The sequence below is a fragment of the Pan troglodytes genome, chromosome 18 (assembly GCF_028858775.2).
Source record: "Pan troglodytes isolate AG18354 chromosome 18, NHGRI_mPanTro3-v2.0_pri, whole genome shotgun sequence".
Taxonomy (NCBI): Eukaryota; Metazoa; Chordata; class Mammalia; order Primates; family Hominidae; genus Pan; species Pan troglodytes.
This window is the reverse complement of record NC_072416.2, coordinates 25,784,187-25,810,015: the sequence shown is the minus strand read 5'-3', so window position 1 is coordinate 25,810,015 and position 25,829 is coordinate 25,784,187. Positions and strand designations below refer to the sequence as shown.

General features: G+C 45.6%; 1 protein-coding gene across 2 annotated transcripts in view; it reads right to left on the bottom strand.

Moving 5' to 3' along the window:
• Window positions 1–10,648, bottom strand: part of SCNN1G (sodium channel epithelial 1 subunit gamma) — a 34,151-nt gene extending 23,503 nt beyond the window's left edge. For both annotated transcript variants that reach the window (XM_016929626.3, XM_016929627.3), the window contains exons 1-4: window positions 10,539–10,648; window positions 6,779–7,125; window positions 3,708–4,008; window positions 832–1,022 (exon numbers count right to left, since the gene is read on the bottom strand). In XM_016929626.3, coding sequence (XP_016785115.1) covers window positions 832–1,022; window positions 3,708–4,008; window positions 6,779–7,095 — 809 coding nt within the window. In that variant the 5' untranslated portion in view covers window positions 7,096–7,125; window positions 10,539–10,648. The remainder of the gene's footprint in view (window positions 1–831; window positions 1,023–3,707; window positions 4,009–6,778; window positions 7,126–10,538) is intronic.
• Window positions 10,649–25,829: the final 15,181 nt, after the last annotated feature.

Genomic DNA, 25,829 nt, shown 5'->3' with positions numbered 1-25,829 from the left:
CAGCCCAGGAACACTTTAGAATGTCTCACCCACTGCTCAGTCACTATAAGGGATCTGAGTGTTATCATAAAGGTGAAAGGTTTGAAATCTCACATATTTGAACATGGGCCTTTCTCCTCCCATCCCTCCCTCCATCTCTTCCTTCCTTCCTTAGAACGATGGTTCTTAGTCATCAGTATGCATGATTGTAATATACAAGGTTAGGTTATATGCACACCATATGACAAAAACAGCAATCACTTTTGTGCCAATCTAATACCTTGTGGGTTGGGTTTTTTTTTTTTTTTTTTTTTTTTGTTTGTTTGAGACAAGAGTCTCACTCTGCAGCCCAGGCTTGAGTGCAGTAGTGCAATCTTGGCTTATTGCAACCTCCGCCTCCCGGGTTCAAGCGATTCTTCTGCCTCAGTCTCCTGAATAGCTGGGACTACAGGCATGCACCACCACGCCTGGCTAAGTTTTGTATTTTTAGTAGAGACGGGGTCTCGCTATGTTGGCCAGGATGGTCTTGAACTCCTAGCCTCAAGTGATCCACTCACCCCAGCCTCCCAAAGTGCTGGGATTTAGAGGCGTGAAACACCATGCGTGGCCAACTACCTTGTGTTTAATGAGTAGTTTAATGAGTTTAAGGATATTTTGATTTTATGTCATGTACACCTCACTCACTGACTCTAGAACACAGCTCCCATGTAAGCAGTTTCCAAAAGGCAGCATCAGTGAGAAGAGCACCTTTTGCTCCCAAGACCTATCATCAAGGCTGTAGGTTCCTGCAAGGGGCCTGGTACTCAGAGCTGCCAGTCCTTAGAGGCTGAGAGAGCAGCATTCTCTCCTGACCTGGCATCACAGGACACTCCATCAAAGAAGCAGGTCACCAGCAGCTCCTCAGCAGAATAGCTCATGTTGATTTTCTTCTCCAGAGGCACCTGTGCCATGATGTTCATGTAGTGTAGCTTATACCACTCCTGAATGGCATTGATTCCCGAGCTGAAGGTGTAGGTGGCACAGTCGGAGGTGTCATTTGAGCACTGTGAATAAGAGGAGATGCGAGGCTGAAGCCATTGGTCCTATCGCTACTCTTCAGAAGGACCATAAGAATGAGTGACTGAGACTCCAGGCCAGATACTCAGGGGAACAGGTTGGATATCTGGGGCAAGGATGGGTTTCCTCTCACTTCTAGGGGTTGGGAGTGATCATCCTCAAGCCTCAAGGACCAAAAAGGGGCTGAGTGAGAAAGGACACAGAGTCCTACTCCTGCAACTCTGCACTACTTGCCCACCAAGGAAGAAGCAAAACCAGCTTCTTCAGGGTCCCTAGGCACCTAGGTTTCATCTGATTGATGCTACTACGTTCCTAACAACCTTTCCCATTTCCTATCATATCAACAGTCAAGACATCTGGATTCCAGCCCAGACTCTGCAGGAGGAGGAGAGACTACTTCTCTTCAGGATCTCAGGCAAGGTATTCTGTGCCCATTATCTCACCCACAAAATGTTGACTGAAACACCATCCTTCCCAACCATGTGTGGTAGCTGGGAGGACCCATGTTTGAAATATACAATGAGAACTTTATAGAGAAGCCATTATACATTCCAAATGTTCTCATCACACAAAGCTTGGAAACTTTTCTAAATGGACAGATGTCAACTGATTTTGGCTGGTTGCAGTGGCTCATGCCTGTAATCCTAATGCTTTGGAAGGTTGTAGTGGGAAGACTGATTGAGGCCAGGAATTCGAGACCAGCCTGGGCAACACGGCTAAACCCCATCTCCATAAAAAATAGAAAAATTATCCAGGTGTGGTGATACATTCTTGTAGTCCAAGCTACTTGGGAGGCTGAGGTGGGAAAATTGTTTGAGCCCAGGAGTTCTAGGCTGCAGTGAGCTATGATTGCACCACTCCCACCTGGGTGACAGAGTGAAATCTTGTTTCTAAAACAAACAAACAAACATCTATATAAAGAGTTGATTTTGGTATCAAGAAGAGCCTTGCAGATATCCCATGAAAGGACCCAAGAAGACTTTGAAATCTCAATGATTTAGAAGAAGGTCCATTTTTCAGGATTTGGGACTCTAGCTACAAGGTCACACAATTGGCAATCAAGTCTATAAGGTATGGACATAGCCCCTGTCCTCCAGAGGTGGCTGGGGCATGGAGAGGGAGAGTGGTGATAGAGTTTGCCCAGGAAGGTACTAGAATTCATTTTCAGTGAATGGCATTTCTCAAGAGCCCCTCAGGCCAGGTGCGGTGGCTCACGCCTGTAATCTCAGCAATTTCGGAGGCCGAGGTAGGGGGACCACCTGAGGTCAAGAGTTCGAGACCAGCCTGACCAACATGGTGAAACCCAGTCTTTACTAAAAATACAAAAACTTAGCCAAGCATGGTGGTGCATGCCTGTAATCCCAGCTACTCAGGAGGCTGAGGCAGGAGAATCACTTGAACCCGGGAGGTAGAAGTTGCAATGAGCCGAGATCACACCACTGCACTCCAGCCTGTGTGACAGAATGAGACTCTGTCTCAAAAAAAAAAAAAAAAAAAAAATCCCCTCAAATGGGACCAAAAGGGAAAATGAAGTCAGGCCAAGCACCTCATGAAGGCAAGTACTGCACGAATATTGATGTTTCTGCTGTTTATTGTCCGTCTTTTTCTTTTGGGTGCCTGCACCTCAAATTTGCTTTGGAAGAATTTCATTTCCCCCTCTGGATACAGCCTGGTGAGATTGTCCATGAAGATACTCCACCATCCATTAGCCAAAGGGTGATTAGGTGACCCAAGCTTGACCAACCAGATAGTCCCAAGATGGAATTTGACTCTTAAGCATTAACAACACCAACAAAAACTGAACATATTTGATGCTTCTTTACTCCAGCAGCAATATCTGAAATGACTTTTCATCATTTCTTGCTACCCAGATCCCTGCATCTGCCCTAATTTCTGCCCTTTGAGAGGCCTCCATGAGTTACTGGTTGCCTTCTAATACATTTACCCCCGCTCTGCTCCCCACTACTTAAAATTACCTGAATCAGTTTCAGTTGTTTGCAGCTGAATCATCCCAGCTGGGTGTCTTTCCTTTCTTTCCTTTCTTTTCTTTCTTTCTCTCTTTCTTTCTTTTTTTTAAAAATAATTTTACTTTAAGTGCTGGGATACATGTTCAGAACATGCAGGTTTGTTAAAAAGGTACACATGTGCCATGGTGGTTTGCCGCACCTATCAACCAGTCACCTAGGTTTTAAGCCCCGCATGCATTAGGTATTTGTCCTAATGCTCTCCCTCCGTTTGCCCCCCACCTCTCCCCCCCTCCCCCTTTTTTTTTTTTTAACAGAGTCTCATTCTGTCACTCAGGCTGGAGTGCAGTGGCACCATCTGGGCTCACTGCAACCTCCACCTCCTGGGTTCAAGCAATTCTCTTGCCTCAGCTTCCCAAGTAGCTGAGATTACAGGCATGTGCCACCATGCCCGGCTAATTTTTGTATTTTAGTGGAGATGGGTTTTACCACGTTGGCCAGGCTGGTCTCGAACTCCTGACCTCAGGTGATTCGCCCGCCTTGGCCTCCCAAAGCGCTGGGATTACAGGCATGAGTCACTGTGTCTGACCGCAGCTGGGTATATTTCTTCCAGTTGGACCACAGGGGCTAGTGGTCAAGGAGAAGAGTCCTGGACCCATCCCATCCCATGCCCCTAAGCAGTGAAAGAATGAGAAGGTGAAATCTTACCAGTTGGAATCCCACCACTTGCTTGGACTCGATATGCATGACATTTGAAGCCTTGTGAATGATGCTACCGCCAACTTTCCGCTTCCTCCCTGTGAAGAAGTCCCTGGCCTTGCCCTTCTCATCCTGATCAAAGATCAGCAGCGGGATCCGGTGGGAGAATCTAGGCTGCTTTCCCTCTGAGATGGAGCTCCAGGACTCCGCCTCTCGGCGCTTCCGGGACTCTGGAAAGCCGTACAGGGACTTCAGGGCCTCTCTGGTCTCCTGTTCCAAGTCAGCTAGAAGGTGGCGCACGGTGCTGTACCTGCCAAGGTGGGGAGGAAAAGTCAGGGAGAGGGGAGGCGGCCCTGGCAGAACACTGGTGCTCCTCCAGGCTGTTTTCCATCAACACGTGTCAGCCTCGTGCCCACCTTTCCCAACTCCTTGGCAGAGGAGACCACGCCTTTCATGACTTGACCCATCCAAAGTGACCCCTGGCTCTGGCAAATGGGGAAAGGCTCATGGGTGACCCATGTGTGACTTCTTGTGGCTTCACCTCTGCCACCACTGTCTGCTTGCTCTCAGGGTGTGTTGATAAATTTGTCCCAACCAGCATTTCTGGAGTGGTGACTGTCAGGTGCCTCCCATAAACCAGCCACAGTGAGGACAAGTAAATAACTGCCAACCAGGAGTCTACCTAATGGGCAGGCTCCTTCTCCACCCAGCTCACTCTGCCTCTGCCCACTGATTGTCCTCAAATCTGTGCTGGGGGGAAGGAGGGTATAACTGTTACCTCGATGACCCCCAAGAACACAAAATAGTTATAAAGGAGTTGCCTGCGTGAAGCACAATATACCATCTTTTAATTTTCACAAATCAAATGGTTCCAGCCTCCTCTTAACTCTCTCCTCTCTCCTTTCTCCCACTTGCTCTAGGCATAGGCAGCAGAGCATAGCAATTGAGAATAGAAACCCCTGGGTTTAGCCAAATTACCTGAGTTTAGGTTCCCCTTCCTGGTACTGGCTACCTGACCTTGGACAAATGTCTTAGCCTCTCTGTGTTTTAGCATTCTCCTTTGTAAAATGGGATTTGTTGGGAAGGTTCAATGAGTTTATTAAATATAATAAACACACACAGACATACATATAGATAATTAAATGCCCTCTATTATTGTTATTATTTTAGAGACAGGGTCTCACTCTGTTGCCCAGGCTGGAGTGCAGTGGTGCAATCATGGTTCCCTGCAGCCTAGAACTCCTGGGCTCAAGCAATCCTCCCACTTCAGCCTCCTAAGTTGCTGGGACTATGAATGTGTGCCATCACACCTGGCTAATTTAAAATAAAATATTTTTAGAGAGGGGGCCTTGCTCTGTTGCCCAGGCTGGTCTCGAATTCCTGGCCTCAAGCAATCCTCATGCCTTGGCTTCTGAAAGTGCTGAGATTTCAGGCATGAGCCACTGTGCCTCTATTGTTAGTTATATTAGTGTTATTATATTTATTAAGACTTTATTCCTCCACTACAGTATAAGCTCCACTAGGGCAAATACTGTGTTTGGGTTGTTCAGTTCTCTATCCCAGAACCTAGTACAGTGCATGACAGTTTATAGATGCTGAGTAAATTATTATGGAACAAATAATGGATGGAAAGAAGGAAGGAGGACCAGAGAGAGAGAGAGAAGGAGGGAGGGAGAAAGAAAGAAGAGGAAGACATGGAGGGCGGAGAAAGAGTCTTAGACTTGATCTTGATTTTGAGCTTTGCACCAACTCACTGATGATTCTGGACAAGTTAGTTTCGTTTGATAATCTTTCTCCCCTGTTCTTCTTCCCTTCTCCCCACCCCTGCTCTGACAAAGTCTGCCTGATTCTGACCTGCCTCACGGACCAGTTTTCCATAATCCTGAGAAGGACTCTGATGACCCATTTAGAACAGGTCCTGCCGAGGATGATAGGGCAGTTCCAAGGGCTGATCACACCCAGGGCCCGATGAGCTCAATTAATGGGGCTGGGTTTATTCAGAGGAGGGTTTGGGGCAGCTGAGGTGCTTACAGAAGTCACCTGGGTGTCACTTCTGAGTCAGCCTTGAGCTCACTCATGCTGCAGGCAGAGTGAACATGTGAGCTTGGAGAGCCAGGGGTGCAGATGCAGATGGGGGTTGGCTAATTTGGGCTTGATATGGGGCGTGTGCAGAGGGGGTTAGTTCGTTCCAGGCCTCTTCTAAGTGAAACAAATCCTGCAGCTTCCTCTTTCTGCTCTCTCTGGGCTAGCCCATCCTCAGAAGTCATTGATAGTGTGGGTGTGGTGGCTCACTCCTGTAATCTCAGCACTTTGAGAGACCAAAGTGGCAGCACCACTTGAGCTCAGGAGTTTGAGACCAGCCTGAGTAACATAGCGAGACCCCATCTCTTAAAAAATAAAAAATTTTAGCTGGATGTGGTGGCATGTGCCTATAGTCCCAGCTACTCAGGAGGCTGCAGTAGGAGGATTGCTTGAGCCCAGGAGGTCGGGGCTGCAGTGAGCTATGATTTCACCACTGCACTCCAGCTTGGGTGACAGAGTGAGACCCTGCCTCCAAAAAAAAAAAAGGCCAGGTACTGTGGCTCACACCTGTAATCCAAGCACTTTGGGAGGCCAAGGCGGGTGGATCACCTGAGGTCAGGAGTTCAAGACCAGCCTGGCCCAGCATGGTGAAATCCCGTCTCTACTAAAAACACAAAAAAATTAGCCTGGCGCTGTGGTACACCCCTGTAGTCCCAGCTACTCGGGAGGATTGTTAGAACCTGGGAGGTGGAGGTTGCAGTGAGCCGAGATCGCGCCATTGCATCCCAGCCTGGGCAACAAGAGCGAAACTCCATCTCAAAAAAGGAAAAAGAAAAGAAAAAAAACAAGTCACTGATGGTCTGAAAACTTGGTACATACAGATTTAGAACTGGGGAGGGGACTGTTTGCCAGCGTTAGCAACAAATTCAAATTTCTAGAAAGCACATTTGTAGGCTGGAATCGACCTGCAGGCTGCCAGTGTGTCACTTTCGGGAGGGGCTTTGGCCTCTGTGGGGGGCCTGGCTCCCTACTCGCGTTTCCCTGCTCGTGCCTCTTACTTGTAGGGGTTGATGTTGCAGATGGTGACTGCAGGAAAATCCAGCTTCCGGAAGTGGACTTTGATGGAAACTGAGACAGTATAGAAGGAGAAGACGAGGAGGGCGCACTGCCAGAGGATGAGGGCGACGGCAGTCAGTGTGAACCCGATCCAGAGGAGGCGGCGCAGACGGCCGCGGGACACCACGATGCGGCGACAGCCATGGGTGTTGGTGTTGAGGCAGTACCACCGCATCAGCTCTTTAATGGTCGGCGCCTGAGGGCCCGTCACGGGCAGATTCTTCTTGATTTTGGCTTTGATCTTCTCTCCGGGAGCCATGGCGAGGATGGGACTTTGAGGACGGGCGTGCTGGAGGGGCAAAGAAGAGAAGCAGGTGAGCTGGCAGGCACTAGCCGGCTAGTGTGTCCCTGGAGACCACAGTCTGGGAAACACCAGTCCACGCGCCCTTAGAGACCTCCTTCCTCTGTTCCTCTGTGGCTTAGGCACTTTGCATTCTGAATCCTTGGCCCCTTTTCCAAGGGACGTTTGTTTTTGGCCACCACAGCTGCCAGAGAAGCTGCCTACTTCTCTTACGGCCCCCAGGCCTAGCCGTGCGGGGGCTGGGTGAGGTGCAACCTGCGAAGCGCTGGCTGGACAGGCTGCAGGACCTTTCCCCAGGTTCCTGGGCAGGAACTCTGGAAGCAGCCCCATCAGCTCTCTTATCAGGCAGGGGTACCCGTGCCTTATCACCTCCAGTAGCCCGCCTTCCTTAAGGGCAGCATTCCTATCTCATTATGCCCCCTGGTTCCTAGCACAGTGTCTGGCACAGAGCAGTGCTCGGCAGATTGTAACTGACAGATGAAATCTGCCAAGAAAATTTCCCGGCAGCCACCTTAGATCATATTCCTGGCTGCATTTTCCCCAGCCTTTTCTCTGAGGCTTTATTATAAGTGAAACGATTTCTCTTTTGTTTCTTCTCTTTACAGTCAAGCTCTTAATGTTTCTAGATCACCTGATGTAACAATAACCTACAACTATTGGCCACTTAGTGTTTGCCAGGCATTGTGCCATATTTCCTTGATTCTAAGATACCATTAATTTAGAGAATGCCCTTGATTTAATAACAGCTTTGGGGGAGAGTACCAGTATTGGAAGGCAAATTATCACATTCATCAATGTACACGATGCATCTCAACTATACAAACTTTACAATGAGAAATAATTTTAGAAATGAACTAATATACTACATAAAAACTCATTTCATGTTTATAATATATAGTCTCATTAGTCTCATAAGTAAATTTGTCTCTCTCTATAAATATACACATAGCCTACATATATTTCATTTTGTGTTTCAATAGTTCCATGAAGTAGGCATGCTATTATTATATCCATGTTACAGAGGAGAAAAATGGGCTCAGAGAGGTTGAATATCTTGTGTAAGATGATGCAGCTGGTTAGTGGAGGAGCTGGATGGAACCCTGCAGCCTTCACTGCTATGGCATACGCCTTTGAGGGGCCTGGTAGTACGCTGGGTGCAGGGAGTTAATTAACAATACCAAGAACTAAAGGTAGGAGGAAAGAGAAGGAACACAGCTATTTAATTTCCAAACTCTGAACAGTGCACATGACCACTTCTCAAGACTTGTGAGCACTAGTATTGGGGGTGGGGGATATATGAAAACTGTGTCGTCCTATGCCTTCTACAGTGACAAAGGCAAATTAGGACATATCCTAGGGTATACAGGGTGGTCCCCAGGACCAGAGAGGACCTGTGTCTGTGACTTCGATGTGCCCCATCAAGATTTTTAGGCAGTATTCGGAACCTGCAGAGTTATGTCTTTTTTTCCCACCCTGAACCCATGAAATATGGGCTAAAATTGGAAGCTGGGGCAAAGCTAGGAGGCTTCCAAGCTTATGATGCTAGTGGGTTTAAGGCCTCAGATGGAAAGGAAATGGAGTGCTGCGCATGGAGGTGAGATGTCCAGAGCAGCCAAACTGCTCTAAACCCTCCATAGATTGATACGATTTTGCTGGGGTGAAGAACACCATCAAAATGATGCTAGTAGCCTCTGGGCAAGAGGAATATAATTTATTTTTTTATCACTTAAAATATTGCCTATCCTTACCTCCTCCCTCACTACAATCCAAAAAAATAAAAAATGAAATAAAGAAGAAGGAAAGAAAGAAAAAAATTAGCAAGAGTTTGTTTTTAAAATCTAGGTCCAGGTTCAATTGCTTGTCAAATAAAACTGCAGCCCTCCTCTGTGAATGCTCAACAGAAGCTGTGATACTGGAAGCTCCTATCCCCAGCTCTCAGGGGTACCTCTGCCCCATCAGCCCCTTCCCCAGAACCGACCTTGACCCCAATGGATCAGTCGACAATGTCAGAGGAGCCTCAAGTGAAGGAAGGGAACCGATCTTGCTCTTTGCAAAACAGATAAAATATTCATATAAATAATATTTCAACTTCAAAGCAAAACAAGACTGTAGCTACCATTAGATTATGCAGCCTGAGCCAATGTGATACCCTTGGTGGAAGAATTACTAGCTGATACCCAGCACTTACTCTTCTAAGTACTTTGCAGCTGTCACCTCATTTAATTTTCATGATAATCGTCTGAGGTAGGTATCACAACCACCTCCATTGTACAAATGAAACAGACGCTGACAGGTTAAGTAGCTTGCCCGAGGTCACACTAGAAAGTGGCTGAGCTGGGATTTGCACCTAGGAGTCCCTTTAACGACTAACTAGGCTGCTCCTCAATCATTAATAATAATAACGGCAGCAGGGAAAGCAGCAATAATGGCAGCTATCACTTATTGATCCCTTTCTGTACTCCCAGGCATCCCACTCAGTCCTTTTCACACACTACCTGGTTTAATCCTCACTACAGTTATATGAGGTGCTATTACTTGGCCCATTTCACAGAGAAGGAAACTGAGGCACAGAGGTTAGGTAATTTGCCCAAGACCACACAGGTAGAAAGGATTTGAAGGATTCTTTAGAATTCCAGGGCCCTGGCTCATCGCAGCGGCTCCGTGTACCCCCTCCTCACCTACCACCGACTTTGCCTGTCCCCCATCCCACAGTGCAGGACCCCAAAGCTTGGAGAGGGATGAGAGATTTGCCCCAAGTCTAGCGTTGGGTTCGCTGGACCGGAGAGTTCCCGATCAGTGCCCGTCCCGAAGGGCGAGTCCTGTGCAGAAATCACTTGAACTCAACCTCAGGGCCCTGACCCGAGCTCCTGCCGAGCGACCCCGCAGCCCTGCCCTCCCTGCGCGGAGCGAGCGGGCGCTGTCCTGTGGCGGAAGCCACGTCTGCCCCGGGGGAGCGCCGGCTGAAGGCGCTGGAGCGAATCCAACCAGCCCACTTCAAGTGTTTGCTTCTTTCTGCACCAAGTCACCCCGGAGAAAGCATTCCAGAGGGTAGAAGGAACAGTAGCGGACAGGTCCACGCGACTCAACCCGGCACGGAAGGGAGCTGAACAGGCGCTGGGCGGAGAAAAGAGGCCAGGTGTGGCCCGGGACCCCCAGACCCCCGGACTCTGAGTGGCTCTCGACTGGCTTTGTGCTCCGGGCCACGGCGTGGGTAGACCCCGGAGAGCTGGCGGCTACCGCCCGGGCAAGATGTCCCAGCATCCCGGGCACCGGGAAGCCGCCACCGGCTGATGCTGGCTCGGCCACCCACCGCGCTGACGGCGTCCGACGCCCTGGCGCCTGGCAGCCGCTCCAGTGCCCAGAACCCCCGAGCTGGTCCGACCCAACCCGGCTGAACTCACCTTTCGGTTCCAAAGGGTCCAAGGCTCGTGAATGAGCGATCCGGGTGCGCTGCTCCTCTGCTCGCTCTTGGGCTAGCATCCCCTGGCAGCACCACCGCGGGCTCTTGTGGGCCGGCCTGGCCCCGCCCCCTAGGGCCCCGCCTCCCCAGGCCCCGCCCCCACCTGCCCAGGTGCTTTCCCCAGGCCGCCAGGCACCTGAGACCGCCCGGAGCGGGCCACGACTTCACAACGCCCCCTGGCGCCCCGAGGCCGCCCTGCGCCCCAGCCCGGCTGCGCTGCGCCTTCCTGGGCCACTGCGCAGTGCCTGCTGCCGCCCCGAGGCCGCCCTGCCATCCTGCATTCCCGCTGGGTCTCTGCGGCACTTACCCCAAGGCGCCTCAAAGCGCCTGCCGCCCCCTATTACTGCCCCGCGACTTCCTTCCACTCTCGTCCAGATGGCAGGCGCCTGCCCTGGCACCAGCAGGAATCCCACGCAGCCTCGCTCCTCGGACTCCCTCCAGACCTGCAGCTTCAGTGCCCACCAGCGTCCGGCTGTAGGCAGCAGGGGCTGTTCAGCAAGGCCACTCATCCTTTGACCTTTTCAGCTGCTTCTTTCTCTTTCTTTCGTTCTTTCCTCCTTCCTTCCTTTTTCTTTCTTTTCCTCTTTCCTTCTTTTTTTTTTTTTTTTTTTTGACGGAGTCTCGCTCTGTCGCCCAGTCTGGAGTGCAATGACGCTATCTCAGCTCACTACAACCTCCGCCTCCCGGGTTCAAGCAATTCTCCTGCCTCAGCCTCCCAAGTAGCTGGGATTACAGGCGCGCGCCACCATGCCCGGATTAATTTTTGTGTTTTTAGTAGAGACGCGGTTTCACCATGTTGGCCAGGCTGGTCTCAAACTACTGACCTCAGGTGATCTACACGTCTTGGCCTCCCAAAGTGCTGGGATTACAGGTGTGAGCCACCGCGCCTGGCCTGTCCTTCTTTCTCTTTCTTTCTTTCCTTTCTTTCCTCCTTCCTTCCTTGCCTGCCTGCCTGCCTTCCCGCCCGCCCACCTTCCATCCTTCCTTCCTTCCTTCCTTCCTTTCTTGCTTGCTTGCCTTCCTTCCTTCCTCCCTCCCTCTTTCTTTCTTCTTTCTCTCTCTCCCTTCCTTCCTTCCTCCCTCCCTCCTCTTTTTCTTTCTTTCTTTCTTTTTCTTTCTTTCTTTCCTCTGTTTCTCTCTTTCTTTTTTTAACAGGGTCTCCCTCTGTCACCTTGGCTGGAGTGCAGTGCTGCAATCATAGCTCACTGTAGCTGCCAACTACTGGGCTCAAGCGAGCCTCCCGCTTCAGCGTCTCAAATAGCTGGAATTACAGAGGTAAGCCACCTTTCCTGGCTTCAGCTGCCTTTTTATAGGGACTCAGATAACTACAAGAAACGAGATTAGAAAACTGCAATTGGGAGGGACCATACAGACACAGCCCCTTTGTGCCGGGGAGAAACTGAAGCCCAGAGAGAGGAAAGGATCTGTTCTTACCTAGAGCTTCTCAGATTTGAATGTGGTTACAATCACCTATGGATGTTGTTAAAATGCAGATTCTGACTCGATAGGGGTGGAGTGGGTCTTAAGAGTCCGAATTTCCAAATTCCTAGGAGATGCCATGGTTGCTGGTCCAAGGGCTGTTTGCCCAGGTGGATGGAAACAGGTCCAGCATTATTGGAGAGAAATTTAAAGAAAATCCTCTAAAAAGTCTCAGCTGCTTCTTCTAACACTATATGCTCATTGCAAAGAATTAAAACAATAAACTGTGCCCCCACCCCTCCCCAAATAAGCATGGCTAACAGTTTGGTTATTATTTGGTGTGTGTGTATGTGTGTGTGTCCACACACACATATTAGTTTTATATATATACACATACATATATAATGGGATTTTGAAACACACACTGTTCAAATTCTATGTTTGTTTTGAATGACAATACACAGTTATATTCTCACTGCAAAATAAAGCCAGCTTTTTCTTCTTTTTGTCTTTTAAATTATTTATTTATTTATTTATTTTGAGACAGGGTCTTGCTCTGTCACCCAGGCTGGAATGTAGTGGCATGATCATGGCTTACTGCAGTCTCAACTTCCTGTGGCTCCAAGGATCCTCCCACCTCAGCCTCCCAAGTAGCTGGGACCACAGGTGCATGCCACCGATACCCAGCTAATTTTTTTTTTTTTTTTTTTTTTTGGTAGAGAAGGGGTTTCACCATGTTTCCAAGGCTGGTCTTGAACTCCCGAGTTCAAGGGATCTACCCATCTCAGCCTCCCAAAGTGCTGGCATTATAGGCATGGAATTAGGCTAGATTGACTTTTTTAAAAATCAAGTTAAAATTTATATACAGTGAAACGCACAATTTTTTTGTTTGTTTGTTTTTGAGGCAAGGTCTTGCTCTGTCACCCAGGGTGGAATGCAGTGGTGTGATCATAGCTCACTGCAGCCTCCAACTCCTGGGCTCAAGCAATCCTCCTGCCTCAGATTACAAAATAGTAGCTAGGACTAGAGGTTTGTGCCACCATGCCTGGCTAATTTTTTATTTTTGTGGAGATGGAATTTCACTATGTTGCCCAGGCTGGTCTTGAACTCCTGGCCTCAAGAAATTTGCCTGCCTTGGCCTCTCAAAGTGTTATGATTGCAGGCATGAGCCACTGCACCTGGCCCAAAATGTACAAGTCAAGGAGTTTTGGTAAATGTGTACACTCCTATGACCAACACCATCTGATTCTTCAGTACAGAGTGGTATTGCCTCTAAACCACTCCTGTCATCATAAGACCATAGGCAACGTCCTCTCCTTCTTGAAGCATCAGTGTTCAGATTTATAAAATATACCTAGAATCTACTTCTCCCCACCTCTGGGGCCACCACCATGCTCCAATTGATCATTGTCTCTCACCCGAATCATTGCCATAGGCTCCTCACTAATCTTGCTAATTCTGCCCTCCACAGCCTCTTGTCAATAAGCCAGCCAAAGAGATTCTTATTGAATTAAGGTTAGATCATGCCATTTCTCTATTTAAACCCATTCAGTAGCTTCTTGCTTCATTTATAATGAAAGCCAAAATCCTTATGGTCATCTGCAAGGCCCTCCATCATCTGACCCTGTTGTCCCTCTGCCCTCGTCTCTTCCTACTCACACTCGCATACTCTGCTTCACCTTCGCTGGCCTCTGTGCCATCCTTGCATATGACTATGACCGAACCTAGCCTTAGCAAAGTCATTTGGTTTCAGGCAACAGAAACAGACTCAAATTAGCTCAAGCAGAATCAATAAATTATTAAATGGATGCAGGCAGGGCTCCTTTACAGAATCCAAAGAAACACAGAGGGTCTCAGGAGAATGGGAACCAGGAAAGGTCTGGATCTCTCAGGAGGAGGATTTTGTGGTCTTTTTTTTATTTTTATTTTTACTTGAGACAGGGTCTGGCTTTGTCACCCAGGCTGGAGTGCAGTGGTGCAATCTCGGCTTACTGCAACCTCCACCTCCCGGGCCCAGGTGATCCTTCCCCCTCAGCCTCCAGAGTAGCTGGGAACATAGGCATGCACTGCCACACCCAGATAAATTTTGTGGGTTTTGTAGAGATGGAGGTCTTTCTATATTGCCCAGGCTGGTTTTGAACTCCTGGGCTCAAGCAGTCCACCCGCATTGGCCTCTCAAAGTGCTGGGATTACAGGTGTAAGTCAGTGTGCCTGGCAGAGGATTTTGTGGGCTTTCTTGAGTTTTCAAAGCCTGTCTTAGTCTCATGAGTCCTGAAGATAAATTTGATTGGCCACTGGCCTGCCAATGAGCTAGTTTCTTTGGCTCAGGTGTATTCATTCCTGGTCCAATCAGCTAACACCGTGAGGGCAGGAATGGGTAAAACAAATATGACTGAAGAGATTCACCACTACTGGTAAATGGGAAATTCTCAGATCATGTGGCTGTAAGTGAGGAAGAAACCTTAAAACAAGTGAACCAACATTTCCCTTTGTTTTCAAAAAAACACTTCTGGTCCACTTAGGAAAAAGCAATATAGATGAGACTTACATTGCCCCCTAAATACTAAGATTTTAGACTTGCTTGTCGAGAGCAATGGTGTAGAAGCCATTTGCTTGTTTTTCTGCCAATATCCATTCTTTTTATTATAGAGACATCCCTGAATTTCCTTTGGAGAACCATTCAATCCTATCCACACCCCCCATCCTCATTCATGTGGTTCAACTTAGGTTGACCCCCATCTCTGGCTCTAGCAAATCAGCTTATCTTGTCACTCAGGTTATAGTCTTTTTTTTTTTTTTTTGAGATGGAATCTCACTTTGTCATCCAGGCTGCAATGCAGTGGTGCTATCTCGGCTCACTGCAACCTCCGCCTCCTGGGTTCAAGTGATTCTCCTGCCTCAGCCTCCCAAGTAGCTGGGACTACATGTGCACACCACCACGCCCGCATAATTTTTTTTTTTTTTTTTAGTAGAGACAGGGTTTCACCATGTTGGCCAGGCTGGTCTCAAACTCCTAACTTCAGGTGATCCACCCACTTTGGCCTCCTAAATTGCTGGAATTACAGGCATGAGCCACCGTGCCTGGCCTTTAGGTTACAGTCTTTTGCTCAGGAGTGGGTACAGACAGAAATTCAATCCAGTGAGAGTCTGAGAGTCACACCCACCCAAGAATTTGTCTAGAATATTGCAAAGGAGGATGTCTCTTTTTATTGGGACTTCTAGCAGAAAGGACTGTGTGATCCAAGGGCTGTGGAAAGTATCACATAGGGCCTTAGAGTGAAACCAACACAAATAAAAGCAGAGCCCAGTGATGGAGAGGGTTCCAGCAAGTCTCTGGACCCAGCACTGCCTACAGCTGGGTCTACCTTCTGGAATTCTTAGTCATATGAGCCAATAAACTTGCTATCGTGTTTAGGACATTTTGAGTTGTTTATCTCACTCAAAACCAAAAAAGTCCCAACTAATATAGAGAATAAAAATCCTATCTTCCCACTTGGATGTGATGATGCCTTCTTCTGTTTCTTAAAGTGAGTGTATTTCATATCTAGTCCCAGATGAATATCTACAAATCTGGGCAACATTTTTATATGCCAAATGACAACAGGGAGGGCCCTGAGCTATTTAAAGGGATAACAGGTAATTAGAACTCTGACAGGGAAATAGACTCTCCTTGATCCTAGCTCTCTCTCTCTTTTTTTTTTTTTTAGATGTTGTCTCTGTCACCCAGGCTGGAGTGCAGTGGCGTGATCTCAGTTCATTGCAATCTCTGCCTCTTGGGTTCAAGTAATTATCGTGCTTCAGCCTCCTGAGTAGCTGGGATTATAGGCATGCTCCAACACGTCAGGCTATTTCTTTTGTATTTTTAGTAGAGACGGGGTTTCATTGTGTTGGCTAGGCTGGTCTCGAACTCCTGACTTCAAGTGATCCACCTACTTCAGCCTCCCAAAGTGCTGGGACTACAGGTGTGAGTCACCGCGCCCGACCAGATATCTCAATAAGACCCAAAGTTTACCAAATTATCTTCATAGGACCTAAGGCTAATATGAGTCAGGTGTGGGGTCAAAGGGACTCACATTTCCAGGATCACATTTATATTATGTAGTCAGATGGGAGGGTTCTAAGAAGCAATCAACAAGGTCTTCCTTGTTGAAGACAAGGAAAGTCTTTCTTGCTGGGCTGATGAGGGTGGTGGCATGGTAGAAGACCATTCTTATTTATTAATTGGACTCTAATTCAATGACCTGGATACTATTTCTGTGTATAGTCTTAGCTTAAGCCAATAGCATCAGTTGTTGAAACAGAGAAATATAAGCTTGGTTACATTAATTTTCTAGGACCCTTTTTCCCCAAAGGGTACACATATGTTTCTGGCAAAAGTTAGTACCATTTTTCTAGTGTAAGAGACTTTTTTTTTTTTTTGAGACAGGGTTTCACTGCTGCCACCCAGGCTGGAGCGCAGTGGCACAGTGTCGACTCACTGCAGCCTCCACCCCCTGGGCTCAAGCTATTCTCCTGCCTCAGCCTCCCAAGTAGCTGGGACTACAGGCACATGCCACTGTGCCTGGCTAACTTTTGTATTTTTTGTAGAGATGGGATTTTGCCATGTTGCCCGGACTGGTCTCGAACTCCTGAGCTCAAGTGATCCGCCTGCCTTGGCCTTTCAGAGTGAAGAAACATTCTTTTACTAATTAGACTTTTTTATGGGTCAAGAGAATGCACAGATTACCCATGGTGATGGGGGCTTATTGAAAGCACAACTTCCCAGCTGTGTCAGAGGGGTTTTTATTGCCCTATACCCCATCTATTTGGCCCTTGTAAATTCCACATTTTATCATGCATCACTCAAAACATTCTGCATCCAGCACTTATCTCTAATTCAGGTAAAACTCTATATATTGCAGATATCAGAATCAAACAACCGTGAACTAGCTTAGGCTAAAGAATGAAACAAATTGGCTCATGTATAAGGGAGTCTGGCTTCAGGCTCAGCTTACACTTGAATTCAAAAGATGTCAACAGGTCCTGGTTTTTCTGCCTTTGAGTCTTGGTTCTAATTCATCAGTGTTCACACCATTCTCTGTCCAGTGTTGTTGCAAGATGGCTGCACTAGCTCTAGCCTCTACATATACATAATGCTGAGTCCAGAAGGACTGATAGCTTAAGCACATATTGTAGGACAATCTTGATTGAGCTTTATTGCCTTGTTTGAGGCATGTTTCAACTTCTTTTTTTACTTATTAGAGATGAGGTCTTATTCTGTTGCCCAGGCTGGAGGGCAGTGGTGTAATCATAGTTCACTGCAGCCTTGAATTTCTGGGCTTAAGCCTTCTGAGTAGCTGGGATTAAAAGTGCGAGTCACCATGCCTGGCTGTTTCAACTTCTAGTTGAACACCATGATGAGAAGAATGGGATGCATTGATTGGCTTAGGCTTGGATTATATGCTCTATCTCTGGGTAGATTCAGCTTCACTCAAAACACAAGGGCTGAGAATGGGGAAGAAGTGGTTCTTTCCAAGCAAAATCAGAATAAATTCTGGGTTGCAAAAACATCTCATATTGCATAATTTCTCTACTGTTGCCTTCTTTGGCACTTGCAACTGATAATTGTCTCAGTGAAACACTCTCTTCTCTTGGCTTCTCCAATGCATTGCTTTCCCTGAAATTCTATTTATACTCCTTTGGAACATTTGTTTTTGTTTTTGTTTTTGTTTTGAGACAGAATCTCACTCTGTCACCCAGGGTGGAGTGCAGTGGTGCGATCTCAGCTCACCTCCCAGGTTCAAGTGATTCTCCTGCCTCAACCTCCTGAGTAGGTGGGATTACAGTCATGTGCCACCACGCCCGGCTAATTTTTTTGTATATATTTTAGTAGAGACGGGGTTTCACTATGTTTGTCGGGCTGGTCTTGAACTCCTGACCTCGTGATCCGCCCACCTCGGCTTCCCAAAGTGGGGCTCCCAAAGGGCTGCGTGAGCCACCGTGCCCAGCCTTGGAACGTTTTTGCAATACCTCTGTAGAGTTTCTGGTCCTTAGAGGATCACCGCTGGGGTTCAGGGTCTCAGGAGGCTAGTCACAAGAGATAGCAGGAGATCTCAAAACTTCCATAGAGTCAGAGGAGATATAAAGACATATAAAGTGGCTTAGAAAACCTGGTTAAGCTGCTACTAAGGCTTAGGCATCTGTGGCACAGGGTTGGCTAAATGTGGGATCCAGAGGAGATAAGTAATCTTGCTCCCAAGTTTGACTCTTTCCAGGATTCCTACAAATCTAGAATGATGTCCCTCAGTTCTTGTGGATGTTATCTTGCCCCACCAAGATGGATCAATGCTCTCTCTTCATGCATTCTTACTGACTTAGTCTTTTGGGGCAACCTACTGTCTTTGACCTTTGGGGAGTAGGAACCAGGGTCCTCAGATTCAGTTGTGTGGATTTCAATTTTTTTGATGCTGCTTCTCTTGAGAGAAGCTGGCTTTAGATATCAGCACTGCGGACAGCAGCCATAGTTTCTCCTTTTATGCAGGAGGTCTCCAGTGGAAGCCTCATCTCCCATGACATGAAATTCACAATTTTGGAATGAATAGATGAAGGAGTGAAAGGAACATTCTCCAGCCAGTCTATTCAGTCTGTGTGGATGAGAGATATCATGGTCAGATTACCTTTAGAACTGGACATGTACAATCAATTCTTGCTATTTGGGGTAGCTATGTTCTATAAAGCTGCCACAAACACTGAATTAGTGAATACTGAACCATCGCTTCTAGAAGAAATATAGAGTTTGGTTCCCGAGAGCCTCTGGTCACAACGTTTTCATTAACTGATCGATACGTAACTTTGTTTTATGTGTGTTCTTGTTTAAAGTCACCTTATTTAATATACAGTTGATTCAATAACATTGAAATAATGGCCAACAGCACTGTATAACTCATGCCTGAATAAAGCTTACCTAACACATACGTTTTTTCAGTAAGGCACATACAGCCTTCCTGTGCTTAGGAATATTAGATAGCACTTCAGCGCTAGGGAGTAAACTCACCAACAAAACAAAAATGTGAAAATTGTGGCAGCCTATATAGGCTGCAAAAAAGGACATGTGTTTACAGTATAAGAGCTAAAACAAGAGGGTAGAGTGTTGCCTTATTTGACCTCAGCTGGGAACAAGCACAGTGGGTGACTAAAATTTTCTGCTGCTTGGCACATGTCCCTAAAGGCATTGCAAGTATTGATTTTAGGGTTACAAATAAATTCTAGTGAAATATGAAATCCATGAATAATGAGAATTGACTGGGTTTTCTTTTTTTTTAGTTTTCTTTAAGCCCATGGGTTGGTTCTTCATCTTTTGGATTTTTCTCCAAGTCTCAGAATACAAAAGATACTCAGAGGTTATGGAAGATGATGTCCTTACAATGGCCCATAAGGCCCTACATGATTTCATTCATTCTCCCTTTTCTTGAGTCTGAGAGTGTAGAGTTAGGTTATTGATTTGAGATCTTTCTTCTTTTTTAATGTAGGTGTTCACAGCTGTAAATTTCTCCCTAATAACTGCTTAAGCTACATCCTCTAATTTTTATATGTTGTGTCATTTTTACTCACCTCAAAATATTTTCTAATTTCTCTGTTGGTTTATTTTTTAATTTTTAAATTTTTTTTTTTTTTGAGACAGAGTCTTGCACTGTCACCCAGGCTGGAGTGCAATGATGCAATCTCTGTTCACTGCAACTTCCACCTCCCAGGTTCAAGCAATTCTACCTCAGCCTCCCAAGTAGCTGGGATTACAGGCTTCCGCCAACACGCTCTACTGATTTTTTGTATTTTTAGTAGAGATGGGATTTCACTATGTTGGCCAGGCTGGTCTTGAACTCCTGACCTCATGATCTGCCCTCCTCAGCCTCCCAAAGTGCTGGGATTACAGGCATGAGCCACCATGCCCAGCTGGTGGTTTCTTTTTTGATCCAATATTTATTTGGGAGTGTCTTAATTGTCACATATTTGTGAATTTCCCAAATTTCTTTCTGTCACTGATTTACAATTCCACTAAATTGTGCTTAGAGTACAACGGCCCCCAAGTGTAGTGCGAAGTGCTATCTAGTATTCCTAAGCACAGCAAGACTGTATGTGCCTTACTGAGAAAGGCATATGTTAGACAGGCTTTTTTAAGGCATGAATTATAGTAATGTTGGCCATGATGTCAACGTTATTGCATCAACTACATATTAAATAAGGTGACTTTAAACAGAAACACACATAAAGCAAAGTTACATATTGATCAGTTGATGAAAATGTTGTGACCAGAGGCTCTCGGAAACCTAACTCTGTATTTTGTCTAGAAGCAATGGTTGACCTTCTCCCCATTTTAACCTGAGCTGCCTAATGCACAGTGGGGCTGGGGAGGGGCTGGGGGAAGCAGGGCTGAATCTTGGATCCTGGGGAAAGTTAAAGATGCAGAAGTGATGTCAGCTCTCTGTAGCGCAGTTCCCTTCCTGGTCCTTGCCACACAGCACCTTCTACAGAGACTAGCTCTGTGGGTGGCGGGGGCCCCCACAGGCCCCACTGCTTCCCCTCCCCGCTGCCCGTGCTGCTTCTCTGTGCCTGCTGTTGGAGCTCTGATGAAGGAGTAGCTGGCTGCCTTGTGAGCTGGAGGGGGCTGGGCCATCTGCCTGGGTCTTTGCGGAGAGCTGCTTATGGGTGTGGTCTGTCCAGGCATGTTGTTTCAAAGGCGGTGGACGTGAGCAAGAGCATCCTCACAGTTGATCAATAACTTTTCTTGTTTTTAAACCATCATGTCTACATTTTACATTGGAATAAAGCGAGTTTTTGAAACCTGCCAAAAAAAAAAAAAAAAAAGAAGAAGAAAGAATGGTTCAGTATTCACTAAGTCAGTGTTTGTGGCAACTTTATAGAACATAGCTATCCACAACAGCAAGAATGGGCCAGGCGTGGTGGCTCATGCCAGTAATCCCAGAACTTTGGGAGGCTGAGACAGGCAGATCACCTGAGGTCAGGAGTGCGAGACCAGCTTGACCAATATGGTGAAACCCTACCTCTACTAAAACTACAAAAATTAACCTGGCATGGTGGTGAGTGCCTGTAGTCCCAGCTACTTGGGAGCCTGAGGCAGGAGAATCGCTTGAACCCAGGAGGCAGAGGTTGCTGTGAGCCGAGATGGTGTCACTGCACTCCAGCCTGGGTGACAGAGCTAGACTCTATCTCAAAAAAAAAAAAAAGAAAAAAATTGTGCATGTCCGGTTCTAAAGGTAATCTGACCATGATATCACTCATCTATACAGACTGAATAGGCTGGCTGGACAATTTCCCTTTCACCCCTTCATCCTCCTTACTGTATTCATTTCAACATTGTGAATGGCATTTCATGGGAGATGGGCATCCCATTAGAGACCTCTGGCACTGCATGATTTCAATCTTTTAAATGTACTTGGTTGGGCTTGTTTTGTGGCCTGTCATATGGTCTATTCTGGAGCCTTACATGATTTAGTAATGTTGCCAGAAGGCTCAGGAAGGTCTCCCGATGCCGCTGAGGCCTCAGTCCTAGCCACTGGCCAGATTCTTTACACTGTCAGGAGAAAAAATTCAGGGATGAGTCAGAATGAAGCAAGAAGCTTTTATTGCAAAGTGGGAACACACACTTAAGAGAGAAGGGCAGGCATGCTTGGGAGAACGAATCTCACACGATGGAGTTTGGGTTTCTAATTCTATGGGTGTCTCTTCAATTAGGGGTTGGAATAATCAGTAGGTATTCTGCAAAAGGAGGAAATTTCAGGGACCCCAATTACTGCCTACGTGTTTGCCTGGAAGAGTCATGGACACGTCATCCTGACCAGGGTTTTGGCCATTTTCTCTCCCTTCTTTTGTGTTTTCGGTTATCCTGTGGTTTCTTTGCCTAGTTCTTGTTTGAGCTGTTGTTTGGGCTTTTCCATCCTCCTGTGATCACCCAGTGCTGTTCCTATCTCGGTACCACTCAAACCTCAAATCCTACTATTCACCCTGTGTTTATTTCTCTCTAGCCACTTTGGCCTCCTTGCTGTTTTGCAAACTCATCCAGGCACGTTCCTTTCTGAAAGCCTTTGGAGTTGGCTCTGCTCTGACTGGAATGCTCTCCCTCCTGATTTTTGCCTGGCTCCCTATTTCACCTCCCTCAGATCTTTGCTCAAGAGTCACTCTCCCAGCAAGGGACCATTGCTATTTATTCATAACCACGCTATTTAAAATTTCAACCCCATGTACATTTTCTTTTGTTTCCCTCTCCAGCTTTATTTTCTCCATAGTGCCAATTTTCTGTTTAATTTTTTTTTTTGCTTTTAAGTATATATATATATTTCTAATAATTTACATCTATGATATAGGTTTCTTTATTTTTACGTAATTTTTAATTTTTGTTGGTACATAGTATGTGCATATATTTATGGGGTACATGAGATGTTTTGATACAGGCATGAAATGTGAGATAAGCACATCATGGATAATGGAATATCCATCCCTTCAAGCATTTATCATTTGAGTTACAAACAATCCAATGACACTCTTTATTTTAAAATGTACAGTTAAATTATTATTGACTTTAGGCCGGGTGCAGTGGCTCATGCCTGTAATCCTAGCACTTTGGGAGGCTGAGGTGGGTGGATTGCTTGAGCTCAGGAGTACAAGACCAGCCTGGGCAACACGGCGAAACCCCATCTCTACTAAAAATACAAAAATTAGCCAGGTGTGGTGACACACACCTGTCATCCCACCTACTTAGGAGGCTGAGGCGGGAGGATCACTTGAGCCTGAGAGAGAGAAGTTGCAGTGAACCGAGATTGTGCCATTGCACTCCAGCCTGGGCAAGAGTGAGACCCTGTCCCAAAAAAAAGTTATTCTTGACTTTAGCCACCCTGTTGTGCAATCAAATAATAGGTCTTATTCATTCTTTCTATTTTTTTGTACCCATTAACCATCCCACCCCACCACCCTTCCCAGTCTCTGGTAACCATCCTTCTACTCTCTATGTCCATGAGTTCAATTGTTCTAATTTTTAGATTCCACAAATAAGGGAGAACATGTGATGTTTGTCTTTCTGCATAGCATCAATTTCCATCTGACACACTGTATCTATTACTTGTTTGTTGTCTGTCTTTCTACATTAGAATGCAGGCTCCTCTAGAGCAGGCATTTCTGCCTTTTGTTCACTGCTCTATCCTCAATCTGAAGAACAGTGCCTGGCACACAATGGGAGCTCAACACATATTTTGTGAGTGAACAAGTGAGTAAAATAATAGAACCAGTTCTGATTTGGGTTATGATCATCTCCTCTGTCTCCAGAAGACTATGCTTGAGAAAGAGGTTGTCTCAGACAATGGAAATGCAGGCTGGAGGGTTGAATGGGCCAGTCAGAGACAGTTATATTACAATTTGTATATTCTATGTGGGCTAGAACTTGGTTATGAATGATAGGCACAGGACCACCTTCATGGGTATGTGACTTGTGTGGTTGTCCAAGGCCCCATGCTTAGAAGGACCTTGTGCTTGGTTTGATGCTGTACTGTCTTGAAATTTTTAGAAATTTTTGAACAAGGGACTCTGCTCCTTCATTTTATTTCATTTTTACTGGGTCCTGGATATGCAGATTTCTTGCATTTAAGAACACTGATAGGCTGGGCACTGTTGTCCTAGCACTTTGGGAGGCTGAGAGATGAAGATTGCAATGAGCCGTGATTGCACCACTGCACTCCAGCCTGGGCAACAGAGTGCGACCCTATCTCAAAAACAAAAAACAAACAAACAAAACAAAACAAAAACAAAAACAAAAACAGAAAAACTGAAAAACATTGATAAAGGTGGATAATTGCTAGACCAAACCTTAATAGAATCCAATTGAACTTGGAGCTTTTCTAGCAGGAAGAGAGCCAGTACTCAGGTTGAAAACATGGGCTAGACAGTTTAGGCTCTGGAGGAAAAACAAGTAAACTGTAAGCTAACATTCTCTAAATTTAAGTTCTGTGAGAGCAGAGATTTTGTCTGTTTGTATTGGGTAAAAAAAGAAGAATGGATGTTCAACATATGATTATTTCAGCCTTCCTTCCTTCCTTCCTTCCTTCCTTCCTTCCTTCCTTCCTTCCTTCCTTCCTTCCTTCCCTCCCTCCCTCTCTCCCTCCCCCTCCCTCCCTCCCTTCTTCCTTTCTTTCTTCCTTCCTTTTTTTTCTTTCTTTCTTTCTTTCTTTCTTTCTTTCTTTCTTTCTTTCTTTCTTTCTTTCTTTCTTTCCTTTCCTTCCTTCCTTCTTTCCTTCTTTCTTTCTTTCTTTCTTTCTTCCTTCTTTCTTTCTTTCTTTCTCTCTCTCTCTTTCTCTCTCTCTCCCTCTCTCCCTCCCTCCCTCCCTTCTTTCCTTTTTTTTTTTTTTTTTTATGGAGACAAAGTCCCGCTCTGTTGCCCAGTCTGGAGTACAGTGGCATGATCACAACTCACTACAACTTCTCTGCCTCCTAGGCTCAAGTGATCCTCCTGCCTCAGCCTCCTGAGTAGCTGGGACTACAGGTGCATGCCATCATGCCCAGTTAATTTTTATATGTTTTGTAGAGGGAGGTTTTCTCCATGTTGCCCAGGCTGCTCTGGAACTCCTGGGATCAAGCAGTTGCCTGCCTTGGCCTCCCAAAGTGCTGGGATTACAGACATGAGCCAGCACACCCAGCCAGCTTTTTCATATGCTTAAAAAACTTCACAATAAAAAGTTTAGAAAGTAAGAAGTAGAATAACATATGTGGTAATACATGTAATATAAATATGTATAATGTATAAAATATACTTTGTGGTAGTATCAATGACATAATATGTACATTTCTAGGTTTTTTATTCATTTACAGATGAAGATAATCTGTTGCTCCATGGTCCAATCAATAGCTAACCCGATGATTGATTGATCTTTTACAATGTTTTTAAGCATCTTTTGGTAAATAGTCAATTTAAATTAGCAGGAGGGAATTTTGCTATTTGAACAGGTATTAATGCTTTAAGGACTGTCTGTTTTTAAATACTTTGAAATGTGCTTAAATTTTGTTTAATAATATGTTAAGCAATATTTAAATATTAAAATTTTGCTCAATAATCACTAACCCCAGACAAAAAAATTTCACCTCATTGTTAACAATTTTGTGTATTCTTTTAGGCTTAAAAATTATTATATAAATATAGAAAACTACATATATGACCTAAGTGGGCTTATATTTTTCTGTAATTTTTTTTCACTTAACTATAAATTACGGTAATCTTTCCCTGTAAATCCATAAAGAGGTATCTTATTCTTTTTAACCAGCCTCACAGTGTTTCCAATACTTCTTTGTCTATAGATATTTTTCCTTATCCCATTTAGATGGCAAGTTTTCATGAAAATATGATATAATTATGCAAAAAAAGTTTAAAGTTTAAAGTGAAAAGAGAATCTTTGAAGAGATTCCAGGTTTTCTCCAGACCATGCTAATCAGGTTTCCCCCCTCAACTTAATTCAAGATATTTCATAGAAGCCTTCAAATTTTATTTTCTAAAACACTAGATCATGATGTTATTGGTGACCCTCTGGGGTTGGACAGGGTGCAATCAATTAAGATTACAGTCAGCTCTGAGTATTAGGAGCCCAGATTAATCGTGACTTAACTAAGTCGGCTCAGGCGGAAATTTATAACTCTAATGCATATTTTTTTTGTTTGTTTATTTATTTATTTATTTTTTAGATGGAGTTTCACTTTTGTTGCCCAGGCTGGAGTGCAGTGGTGTGATCTCTGCTCACTGCAACCTCCACCTCCTGGGTTCAAGTGATTCTCCTGCCTCGGT